The sequence below is a fragment of the Sarcophilus harrisii genome, chromosome 2 (genome assembly GCF_902635505.1).
Source record: "Sarcophilus harrisii chromosome 2, mSarHar1.11, whole genome shotgun sequence".
Taxonomy (NCBI): domain Eukaryota; kingdom Metazoa; phylum Chordata; class Mammalia; order Dasyuromorphia; family Dasyuridae; genus Sarcophilus; species Sarcophilus harrisii.
The window spans coordinates 431,183,384-431,196,761 of record NC_045427.1 but is presented as its reverse complement, the minus strand read 5'-3'; the positions used below and the strand labels follow the sequence as shown (position 1 = coordinate 431,196,761).

At 34.3% G+C, this 13,378-nt stretch overlaps 1 protein-coding gene across 2 annotated transcripts in view; it reads right to left on the bottom strand.

The window, feature by feature from the left end:
- CTNNBL1 (catenin beta like 1) overlaps positions 1-13,378 on the bottom strand; it is a 204,729-nt gene that overhangs the window by 103,080 nt on the left and 88,271 nt on the right. For both annotated transcript variants that reach the window (XM_031954059.1, XM_031954058.1), the window contains exons 6-7: positions 9,419-9,512; positions 7,060-7,151 (exon numbers count right to left, since the gene is read on the bottom strand). In XM_031954059.1, the coding sequence (XP_031809919.1) occupies positions 7,060-7,151; positions 9,419-9,512 (186 nt within the window). The remainder of the gene's footprint in view (positions 1-7,059; positions 7,152-9,418; positions 9,513-13,378) is intronic.

Here is a 13,378-nt window from a genome sequence, read left to right as displayed (position 1 = left end):
GGAAGTAAGTGAATTCTCAATGAAAGAATGTAGAAAAGGAGAAGAGACCCAAGACAGCCTGGTTAGACATCTATTCTAAGAGGTCAGGAAAAAGACTTTAATTTAGAAAAGGAGACCGAAAAGGAATATTAAAATAGGCAAGTGAATGAGTAGAGAATGTTATCAGAGAAGACAAGGGGATAGGGTATCTGCGGTGTTCAACAGTATTGAAAACTGTAAAAAAGTCAAAAATGATTAAAGAGTCACTGGAATTAAGAATAATACCTGATTACCTTGAGCAGTGTTGTCTGTGGCGGAGTTGGAAGACAAATTGTGAAATACTTTACATCAAGATTCTCAGCTATTATTTGATGACACTCTGGGATTTCTTCAGTGATTTCACCATTGATGCCACAAGGTTTTGGGGGGTTTTGTTTTTTATTTTTTAAAATAAATTTTTACTAATATCTCTTTTTTTTACATCATCATAATTTCCCCAAGTGTTTTGCAGCTTTTTCATACCAGAGACCATCCTATATAACAAACCTCATTTTTAAAGCAAAGTGTAATTGATCAATATATCAAAAAACAAATCTGAAAATAAATTCAATATACAACACTCAGGGATCACCCATTCTGCATAGAGAAGAGGTAGAAGTGCCTTCTCATATCTGTTTTTCTGAATCATACTTTCTTTATAATTCTAAAACATTGACTTTTGATTTTTTTGTGTCTTGTTCTTATAGTCATTGTTTATTATCTTGACTTTACTTCACTCTGTATCAGTTCAGCTAGATCTTTCCACTCTTCTCTGCATGTTACATTTGTCATTTCTTACATCAGAGAAATGTTCAAATTGTACCATAATTTATTTAGTCATCATTCCCCAACTGATGGGTATCTACTTTGTTTCCAAATCTTTATCATCACAAAAAGTACTGCTATAAATACTTTGGTGCATATGGGGACTTCCTTCTTGTCAATGGCCTCCTTGGGGAATATATGTAGTAAAGAAATCTCTGGGCCAAAGAGTAAAGACATTTCAGCCACTAGCCAAATTCCAAATTGCTTTCCAAAATAGTTGTACTGATTCACAGTTCTGCCAACAATCTTCCCACAATCCCTCCAACAATGACATTTTATCTTTTGTTATCTTAGGCAAATTGCAGGTTGTGAGGTACAAGATTCTGATTGTCTTTTTCTCTTATTACTTTGGAGCATTCTTTCATTTTTTTTTTAATTTTAATAGTCTTTTATTTACATGTTATATGTATGGGTAACTTTACAGCATTGACAATTGCCAAACTTCTTGTTCCAATTTTTCCCCTCCTTCCTGCTATCCCCTGCCCCAGATGGCAGGATGACCAGCAGATGCTAAATATATTAAAATATAAATTAGATACACAATAAGTATACATGACCAAATCGTTATTTTGCTGTACAAAAAGAATCAGACTCTGAAATATTGTACAATTAGCCTGTGAAGGAAATCAAAAATGCAGATGGGCAAAAATATAGGGATTGGGAATTCAATGTAATGGTTCTTAGTCATCTCCCAGAGTTCTTTTGCTGGGCGTAGCTGGTTCAGTTAATTACTGCTCCATTGGAAAGGATTTGGTTCATCTCATTGCTGAGGATGGCCAGGTCCATCAGAATTGATCATCATATAGTATTGTTGTTGAAGTATATAATGATATCCTGGCCCTGCTCGTTTCACTCAGCATCAGTTCGTGTAAGTCTCTCCAGGCCTTTCTGAAATCATCCTGTTGGTCATTTCTTACCGAACAAAAATATTCCATAATATTCATATACCACAATTTATTCAGCCATTCTCCAATTGATGGGCATCCACTTAGTTTCCAGTTTCTGGCCACTACAAACAGGGCTGCCACAAACATTCATGCACATACAGACAGATCCCTTTTCCTTCTTTATGATCTCTTTGGGATATAAGCCCAGTAGTAACACTGCTGGATCAAAGGGTATGCACAGTCTGATAACTTTTTGAGCATAGTTCCAAATTGCTCTCCAGAATGGTTGGATGTATTCACAATTCCACCAACAATGTATTAGTGTCCCTGTTTTCCTACATCCTCTTCAACATTCCACATTATCTTTCATTCATATGGCTGGTAACAGTTTACTAGCTGACTTGCTACATTTAAAGTATAAAGTCACAGTAAAATGTCTTCAATACTAAGTACCTAATTGTTTACATATCTTGGATAATAAGCTCTTCTTATCAGAGCATTTAGATACAAAGATTTTTTTCCCTGATTCCATCATTTCCCTTTTTATCTTAGGTTCATTCATTTGGTTTCTATGAAAGATTTTCAAGTTTCATGCAATCAATTATCTCTTATCTCTCTTAATTGCTGCTATCCCTTGTTTGGCTAAGAACACATTTCTTATACATAGCTATGAGGGGTAAATAACTTGATTCTCTTCTAATTATTTTAAAGATATAATCTCTAACCACTAGAAGAATCAAAACTGAAGAATACTTTACCTTAAAGGTCAAAACTGTGTCAAACTGACACAAGTTGTTTTTTTTTTTTTTTTTTTTTTAATTCTTAAATCAAAGAAATCAAGTATTTAAAAGTAATACTAGAATAAAATTTTTGCATCAAATAATGAGATTGGTTCTTCTATTGTTAATACTGAAGTCACTTATCCACTTAGAATGTACTATGGAATACAGTGAATAGCCTAATTTCTACTAGATTTCTGTTGTTTTCCTCAAAGTTGTTCTTAAAACATTACTGATGTTACTATATACAATGTTCTTTTGATTTTATGTAGTCTGTCCCGGTGATCTACCTCTCTAATTTTTAAACTAATACCAGATGGTTTCAATGAGTTCTGCTTTATAAAACAGTTTGAGATCTCAAAGTGTTTTTCCCTCTTTGTCCTTTCTCTTTTCATTATTTTCTCAGATATTTTAGAACTTTTATTTTTCCAAAAGAATTTTGATATTATTTTACCAAGTTCTGTAAAATATCTTTTTAGATAATCTGATTGCTACAGCATTGAAATATAAATTAACTAACATTATTGTCATTTTTATTATATTGACATGACCTAGCATTGAACACTGAATATTCTCCCAGCTATTTAAGTTGTTCTTTATTTCTTTAAAAAGTGCTTTGTAAATATATACATATGAGTATTTTCTGTGCTTTCCTAAATATGTGAATCCAGAGATATTTTGTACATTTTAGTTATTTCGAGTGGGATTTCACTTTCTATTATAGCCTGTTGGGTTTTGTTATCATAAATATGCTATTGATTTCTGAGGACTTATTTTTACAACTGAAACTTTGTGCAACTATTTTCTCCAGGCTGATTTCAGAGAGTCCTGAAGAAACATACATGAACTGATACTAAGTGAAATGAACAGAACCAAGAGATCATTGTATATGGCAACAAGATTATATGATGATCAATTCTGACAGATGTGGCTCTCTTCATCAATGAGATGCTTCAGACTAGTGATGAAAAGAGCCATCTACACCCAAAGAGAGGACTGTGGGAACTGAGTGGATCACAACATAGCATTTTCACTCTTTTTGTTGTTGTTTGCTTGGATTTTATTTTCTTTCTCATTTTTTTCCTTTTTTGACTTGATTTTTCTTGTGTAGCAAGATAATTGTATAAATATATATGCATATTTTGGATTTACCATATATTTCTACTATGTTTAACATAGATTGGACTACTTGCCATCTAGGGGAAGGAGGAGGGAAAGGGGAGGGGGGAAGAATTGGAACACAAGGTTTTCCAAGGGTTAATGTTGAAGAATTATCCATGCATATGTTTTGAAAAATAAAAAACTTGGGGTAGCTAAGTGGCACAGTAGATAGAGCACTAGCCCTGAAGTCAGGAGGACCTGAGTTCAAATCTGGCCTCAAACACTTAAATAACACTTCCTAGCTGTGTGACCCTGGGCAAGTCACTTAACCCCAATTGCCTGGGGGAGGGGGGAGGGAGAAAGAAAAAGAAACTTATTTAAACTATTTTCTCAATTAACACCTTTGCTAATAACCTAAGAATTTCTAAGATATGATAACCATCATATCATCAGTAAAAAGACGTAGTTTTAGCTCTTCTTTTTCTATTTTTATTTCTTTTTCGTATTTTATGTCTAGTGATAGCATTTCCAGAACTATATCAAACAATTGTGGAGAGAATAGGAATCCTTACTTTAATATTAGGAAAAGTTCTAATGTATCTCCATTGCATATGACTGTCACCCTCTACTGAATCCCAATCTTACCAAAGCTAACCCCTCTACTTATTCAAGTGATCCCATTCCATTGATCCCATTCCATCCCACCTCCTCCAACATAGTTTCTTCATCTGTTATAATGTTCTTGTTAATTTTCTGGAGGTCTCTGGGGCAGCCTTTGTTTCAGCTGAATAATCACAATCAAAATAGCCAGATGCTAAAGTCCAAAGTCCAAATTCTTTATTATCTCCTTGCCTGGGGCCCAGTTAGCTTTTTTGAGGCCCTTCAGATGGGCCTTGGACTCAGTGGGAGCAGGAGGACAAGCCAGATAACATGAGGCTGATGAAGATGGAATGAATCTGCCCGAGTTTGTCCTAGCTCACATGCTCTATTATAATTATATCATCCTAGGTGTGAATCTTGTGGAACTATATTAAGTACATGTACTGAACTAGAGAACTATTTAATCACCATGCTAAACTAGATAATCATTGTCTTATCAATTCCATTGAGTTAGCACCTTGTAAGAATCCTTGTTTCAAGTACACAGTTCTGGCCCATAACAATCTGTTTATCTCCCTTTCATTTATTTTTACTCTTTCCTTCTCATATGGCTCATTTTCTATTGCCTAGAAACTTGCCTATGTCTTCCCCATCCTGGAAAAAATATCACTTCATCTTTCCATTCTTGCTAAGTATTGTACCATATCTCTTCTGCCCTTTGTAGCTAATTCCTTGAAAAGACTATGTACAATAGAAACTCACTTTTCCTCTTCTTACTCTCTTCTTTACCTCTTATATAACTTGGCTTCCAACCTTATCATTCCCCCCCAACTGCTCTCTCCAAAGTTATTACTGGTCTCTATTTGTCAAATCAATGATTTTCTCTCAATCCTCATTCTTCTTGATCTCTCTTCAGCCTCTGACACTGCTCATTCTCTCCTCCCTGATGGTCTCTTATTTCTAGGTTTTCAGGGGACTACCCCTCTCCTGATTGTCATGAAATCTAACAAAATAACAAGCTTCTTCAACTCCAAAACAGTAGGGAAATGATACCATAGATAAGAAAAGTGAAACTTGAATCTGAAGGGGGAATAATTATGGATGAGGTTGATAAAGCATGATCCCCATTTCCCACACATTATTTCTCAATATGATAAGCTAGCTGGTAGGTGAAAATAAGAAACAAGGAAAATAGTAAAAATTTAATTTTTTTTTTTTTTTTTTTAATGGGAGGTAGAAAAGAATCACCTTTTTCCTGATAGGCTAAAACAATCTAACAGAGACTTTTTATTACTATTTGACAGTCAGAAATGATCATAACTTAGCTTACTTAAACACCTAATATCAATTCTCAAACCATGAAGGCAATTTGTCAGAAATAGAAAACAGAAGACTTTTACTTTGTAAAATTCCAATTTGCAGTATCAGGAAGCTAAGAATATAACTTATAATCACTAGTCACATATACATTAATACCCAGATAATTCTCAATTCACTAATCCATATGTTCCATGTTTTTAATTCCTTTTCAAGTACCTATTTAATGGCAGATGATATAGATTTTTATATCTTTAAAAATAAAAAAATTATCTATTTTTTCAAGAAAAAATTAGTATTAAAAATATTTCACAATAACAGTCAATGCATTATTTTAAAACACACAGACATTCCATCTTATGATGCCCATTTCTCTGATTCTTTAATGATATTATCTGCTCATTTATTAAGTCAATTAATTCAATCATCTGACTACAATAGGATAAATTGGTCAAGTTTATTATGTAAATGCAGAGTTTCACCCATCTATGTGTATATTTTATTACTTATAAAGAGCATTCCATTCCTCAAAAAGGTACTTTAAGAAAGTACTTCCCTCTTACAGAGTCATTCCAGATAGTGTATAATAATAGTGCCTCATCCCTGGTCAACACACAATGAATATTAAATTAAGGTGACTCTGGGTTCTCAAAGGCTATTCCAGAAGATTATAAATTCTTATAGATTCAACCAAACTGATTATCAGTCTTGACTCAGTGTCTTGCTTTCTGAGAAGTAGGCTTGCTAAGAATAAAAGTAATCACCACAGCAAAGTTTCCTGTCTCATTTTTCAACTATGACAATATAGGAAATGTATACAGTCTGTGTCAGTGGAGAGAAATTATTTTCGCAACTCTATGAGGTAAACAAAATATGTCTATTTTACAGAAGAGGAAACTGAGGATAAGTGAATAAGTGATTCACCTATAACCATGTAGATCATAAGCACTAGAACCAGAACTCCAAGATAAATGCCTTTCCCCTTTGTTTCAGCTTTCCTTTTGAGGATGATAAATCATGATCCCCATCTCCCATCCATTATTATATTAGACATTTTTATATGCCAGGCAGGAATTTCTAGGCAGCCAAAAAGATCCTCAAACCCACATTAGAGACTTTGCCATTAATCCTTTCTTCCTCCTTCTTCCCTACCATCAATAACTACATCCAAGGATTTCAAGGGTTTGGAAAACTAAAAAGTAGGATCCCCCTCACAAGAAGTTTGGGACCTAACGATTCAAAGTGATTTGTGTCACTTCCTCAAACTAAAACTATTCTGAAGTAGCAATAGAAATAGATTTTAATTTCATCTCTTGTTCACCCTCTGAAAAGAGGCAATAATGTACAATAAAATGGTTCAAAGGAGCAGAGGAAAAAGTAAAACTTAAAAGCCACAAATTGAATAAGCAGCCAATGAATCACTGAAAGACGACTACATTTTCATTTGACTAATTCTTAATACAATGACTGAAGAAGGGGGAGAGATAATGTTCATCAATGTCATTCAGAAGTTACACCAATGAAAAACTCACCTTCAGTCTCTTCAGCAACCATTGCATGAGACCCTGTTGGGCAGCTTCTGTGCACATTTCTGGTCGGAATTCGGCCATATTTTCTACAATGGCTGAAGAGAGAAATCAATCATATGTAAAAATAATTTCACTTTTATTACTAAGAATACTCACTCTAATATTCATGTGCTTCTTTTTCTAATTCCTTCAACCTCTCCTTACCAATCTGATGATATTGCTATTTTTTGCCTGATCCAAGGGATTCCTAAGGTTTGGGGAATTTTTTTTTTTTAACTTAAATTACATTTGTAACCAACCCTCACAAAGCTGGAAGTAATGTAAGTCAAAAGAAACTAAGTATATAGTAGTAAATGCTAGGGAGGAGGAGTATACTAACAGAGCATGGTCTTAGCTCAGAAAATACAAAATGAACAACTGTTGTCCTAAAGACCTTCCTCTCTTCATATCCAATTCAAGTTTTTCAATATAATACTGGGACACCAAGAACTATGAAGTAATCAGAGAGGTTAAGAGTAGATAACAAAATCATTCCCCCAATTATCTAATGGTCCTTTTCTCATTCCCTTTCTTTGCACCATTAAGAAACATGATACAAAAAAAAAAAAAAAAAAAAAAAACTATGATCACACTAAAGGAAAATATAATTTTCACTAACTAAAATAATTTTTGCACAAGGCCAAGGAGGGAATAGTTGGTTGAGTGGAATATCAGGCACACAACTATAAATATTAATAGGCTTGCTATCTCTAAAGTGCCACTTAAAAATTCTTATTTTTAAATATTTATCTGATAGGCAGCTGAAAAACCACTGAGAGATTCACCTACCATCTTTCTTTTTCTACTATCTTTCTGAAACCTTCATACCTACCTGTCAGACATTAAGCTATGGAATAGCGTTTTGTTTTGTTTTGTTTTTTAAAGGTAAAAATAAAGCCTAGGGTTTGGAAGGGGAAGATGGTAAGTTGGGGAGAGAGGAAGTTTTGAGTTATAACAGAGAAATAAGGCAAGACAAGAGGAGACTAGAAAATTTCATCCAATCACTTGCTGTGTAACCTTGGATCAAGTTACTTCAGATTATTCCAACAGTTCTCATTATGTAAGACTCAGGACCCTAGGTATGACTCCTTCAGTCAGGGAAGGGGGAATGTCATTCCCAAAAGATGGCACTTGGTGCTAGTTTTTATGTTTCTCATCCTTTCTAATCAAATGGAAAAGAAAAATCAATCCATTTAGTTGCAGTTTCCATTTCTTTTTAATGTTTCATCTATTTTCACTATTTCTATACATCATTTTAGATTAAATTCTCAGGAAAAGAAAGTTAATACGGAACCAAAAGATCATCTAATCCAGTTACCTTATTTTACAGATGAGGAAACTAAGATCCAAAATGCGGATGTGATCTGCTCACTGTCACAAAACTAGTGAGTAACAGAATTGGGAGTGGTACTGTCATAATCTTTTCACAGTGCCATCAAATATTATTGCCAGGGCCATTTTAAGATTACTGTTCTGGTAAAATCCTCCAGTGGGGTAGGAAATGGCAAAACCAAAATTTAATTCTATCTAGAAACAATTACAAGCCCTGCATTTCCATACTATAATACTCTCCTTTCACTTACTCTCACAACTCTGCAACTCCCTTATAATAATTCCTATTGACAGATTCTGAAACTATCAGAGAACAGCTTACAAGCATAGAGGAAGAAAATAAAAACCTAATTTCACCAAAATTTCTCCTTCTCTGGAATCTTATTCATTTCCAAGGCTCTGGTTATGGGTCATCTTTGTTTTTATAAGACAACTTGCAGTGATCAAGAAGACTACTTAAAAAATTTTACTGCAAAGGAATCTCCTTAAATGAACACAAAAGAAAGAGGTAGACAAGTTAAAAGCAATATTTCAATTCCAAGTTTATGCCATAAACTATACATAAAGAATGGAACATTGAAGCTTTTCTAAATAAAATGCCCTATAAAGGAGCACAACTGCTCAAAAGTTTGCCATTCTAGTGAAGGTGAATTAGAAGGAAAACTAATATATTAAGGGAATAAAATCACAAAATGAATACTTTCCAAATCCTGAAATGTCACCCAGCAGAGTCCTTCCATCAAAACTGGAGTTTTCCTGGAACAGCTTTACTAAAAGGAATCTTTGATTTCAGCCTAGGAGGGTTACCTATTTAGTGGATTTCTGCTTTATTACCTGCAAACTGAATTCAAGCTGCAGTTATATGAAATTTACACAAGGGCCTTTATTTCTGAAGAGGCAGTTTGGGAGCAAGAGGAAAAACATCCGGCTGTTGACTTTATTATAGAGAAAACAAACAAAGCTAAGAGATAATATATGTGCATCCCCTTACCCAGCGTGTTATGGACTCCATCCGCCTCTTCTTTCACAGATTCATCTAGTCGCTCTAAATTCTGAACAAGCAAAGCTGCCACCTGACCATCCACCTGCAAGATCCAGAAAGGAAGCAAAACAGACAAAATGGAAAAGACTGTGAAAAGGCTCCCAAATAGACTACCATCTTTCCTTTGCCATTCCCTATCTAACTAAATGAATCCCTTCCCCACAATGCTTTTAGCTCAGAAAATACACCCCTGTACTTTTCCCCAAGGAGGAGTCTCAAGAAACAAAAAAACAATCAAAGGTCAGAGAATTAGAGCTAGAAGGAACTTCAGAGATTACTAATCAATGGCAGAGCAGTACTAGGAAGAAATTTTGTTGGCAATATAGTCAATCCTCTCATTTTGCAAATGAAAAATGCAGCAAACTCAGTAGGGGAATGTGAACCCAGGTTCTCTTACTTCTCTCAACTGCAAGAGAATGTCTTAGAAAGAGTGGAGAACTGAGAATCAGACAACCTGGGTGTGAGTCATCATCCTGCTGCTAACTAGGTGAGGAAACTTTGAACAAGGCATTTCTCTTTTCTGTTCTGTGTGTCCATTGGTAAAATGAGGGTGTTGGACAAGATGATATTCAAGATCCCTTCTCCTTCTGACATTCTATAAATTATTATACTTTACTCCTTAACATAAATTTTTATAATACTTAAGAAAATAATAAATCTTACACAGATGACTTCAACCATCTAATTTTTCCAATGTTCCCTCTCTAGTAGCAATGTCAAAAGATGTCTGATGGAATAACAAAGTCTCCAAATACTGACTTCAAAAGCCTAGGGTCATAATAGAAAACATTTCTAACTTCCATAATTTAATCAGAACCCAATATGTAAATCCTTCTTGAGCTTACCTGTATTTTAAGAGTCCTTTTCATTTATTTGTTGAAAATGGAGCATATGAGTTAGTGAATTGAATTTTTTGTATTTGGCAAACTACTTCACATCTGTTGTTATTTTACCCTCAAAACAATCCTTCTACATGGATAGGAGGGAAGCTATTGTAGTATCCTCATTTTATAGTAAAGGAAACTGTAGCTCACACAGGTAAAGTCACAAATTATTAAGTCATAGAGCTAATTAATTGCAGTTAAGACTAGAATGAAGTTCTGATTTCTAGTGCAATGCTTACCTCCCCTGTTCAAGCTCTCCCCGACTCAACAAAACTGTCATCTATCACACCTGATATAGAAGCAAATGAATAGCTATTTAACTAGCCAGTTTTCTAATCTATCAATGCCCAGGGATTATAGTGTTTAGATTGTAAGACCCGTGTGAGCAGAGTCTTTGTATTTTATGTTCCCAAAGATATCTTACAAATAGTCTACAACACTTTGCACACTTGTATAATTGGTGCTTACTGATGTTTGCTGAATTTAGCTGTATGATTTTTGGTGACTTCCATGTTCCAGAATTTGCTAGGAAGGCTTAAATTAGTTGTTTGTTATTTCTTAGAGGTCTAGAAAGAACACATATAAGGTAAGTTGAAACTACTGATAAATACTCCTGGTGAATGCAAATGTTATCTTTAGTTTCATCTTTTCCCCATGTGGCAAATAACAGTGAAATAATTATATAATGAGTGTTCAAACACAAAAAGCAAGATCATGGAATCATATAAATTCAAAGCTGCAAGGCACACCTGACAAGTAATCTAATCCAAACCCCTTCATTTTAGAGATAAACAAATAGGATCAGAAATATTAAATGACTTGCCAAAGATCAGAGAAGTAGTAAGTAAAAGAAAGGCTATTCAAACCCAGGTTCCTTTTGACTCTACATACGGTACTCATTACACTAAGATGTTTTCCACCTCTGAATGGGAACATTCAAAATCCTGCTCTCAAATCTCATCACTAACTATACCTATTCACAGTGTTTTTCCTAATTAACTGGACAGTTTTGGGCTGTGAGACAAAACAGAAAAACTTTGGGGGGAGGAGAGAAAGGAGAAGAAAGAACCATATATCAGTTGTTTTCCCCCCTAAATCACTTTGATTGACTTCATTAATTTCCCTGACTTCTGAGGTGGCAAACATTCCAGCTCTAACCAGATACCACTCATCTGTCAGTTTTGTAAGCTGCCTCACTAGTTTCAATTCCTCACTGCTATTTTATCTTCATTTTTTTTCTCCCTCTTGATCCTTAGTTATGTCTTCCATCTCCACTGTCTAAAATGGGCAGTAGCAGTGTCTGTGAAGAACTTGTGAAAATTCAAGAACTATACTATTATATGCATGATGTGAGTCACTCTGGAGAACAATCTTATATCTTGTCATAAAATAAAATGGAACTTTAAACAATCTGCTTTCTGCACTTACATTATGTTAAACTTTATGTTTAGTTGGGTTAAATTCAATTATTGCAATGGGAGGAAAAGAAAGCCAAAATGCATTTAGTGCAAAAGAATCCTTGGAAAAATAATTATTCTAGGTATATCACAATGAATCTGTTGGTAAGCAGAAGAAACTGGTATTCTATACTACTCCTTTAACCCTTCCAGTCCACTTTCACCCCTATCTTCAGGAACTGTGGCTACATCTGATACTAAAAAACAAATCAAGCCTGGAATTAAATCATAGAAGGGAGTAGCTCTGGTTTGCAAAATCAGGATGCATTCAGTCAAAGATGCTCCGATAAATTTACTGATTTTCTCTGCTTAAGAGATCTTCCAAATGACACTCTTGTAGTCTCCAGTGAGACAAGAACACAGTCAAATAACCTTTTCTATTTATCCAAAAAGGGTGAGAGGGTAAGAAGAAAAAGAAAGCAGAAAGGGCTCTGTATGAAGCATGGATGACCTACCAAAGACCTACCAATCTTTCTCAGATTTTGGAGTCATGAAAACTAGAATAATAGAACAAAAAAGTTAGAAAGGAACCTTTCAAAAAAAAAACATGTAAATTAATGCTCAGATTTTTTAAAATAAAGAGACTAAGTCCAGAGAGGGAAAAATTTCTTGCCCAAGACTACAAAGCAATCTATGGAGTTTTAAAAAATTAAAATCTTGAGCAAAAGTATAATTTAAAATATACATATGTTCATACAAATTTAGAAATGTTAGAAGAAGGAAGTTGTTTGAAATAATAAACAAATAAGTAAATAGACAAATCACTCACTAGCAGCATCACACATGAAGGTAGTAGAGGTTCTAAGAAAATTCACCTTTTAGTTTTATATTGTTTCTTATTCTTTCTCAAGAAAACATGTATTGTGCATCTCCTGGCTATGAGAAGAAACACTTATACCTCTTTGCTTTCCAGAAATGGTTTTAGATTTCATCTTGGATCAGAATAAGGCCATGAAAGAAGTTGATTATGTCACTTTACCTCACGTTTACCATGAGGGTATTGGTATAGATAACATCTAAGTTTTCGTTAGGCCCTAAGCATATGATCCCCCAAACTTTTAAATATGAAAGGAATTAGATTCAGAATAATGTCCTCACACAGTCTAAATACATGGAAAAAATTCAATAATGCCACAAAAATAAAACCTGAGAGGAAGTAAGATATAATAAATCACTGCACACACAATCAAGAAACTGGGTTCAATGAGACAACAAGCAAGTCATTTAAGCTCTCTTTCCTCATCTATAAAGTGAGGTTGATGATACCCATATCACTTTCCCTTCAGAGATTGTGAAAGAAGCATTTTACATTCATTATGAAATTATAACAACAGTGGCAGTAATGGTTGGTTTTGTTTTTTAAATGCCAGGATTAGAATGAAGGATCCTTTTCAGCTATAGCAATTTTTAGATTTATAAATATTTTTGATTGAAAGACTAACAATTTATAAGATATCTCTAAAAAGTACTGACAAGTTTTCAAAACACTAGGTTTCATTAGCGCAATGTAAAAACACTCATTGATATGGATAAGAATTTCTCTTTTTTTCCCCCCTCACTTAGGAACT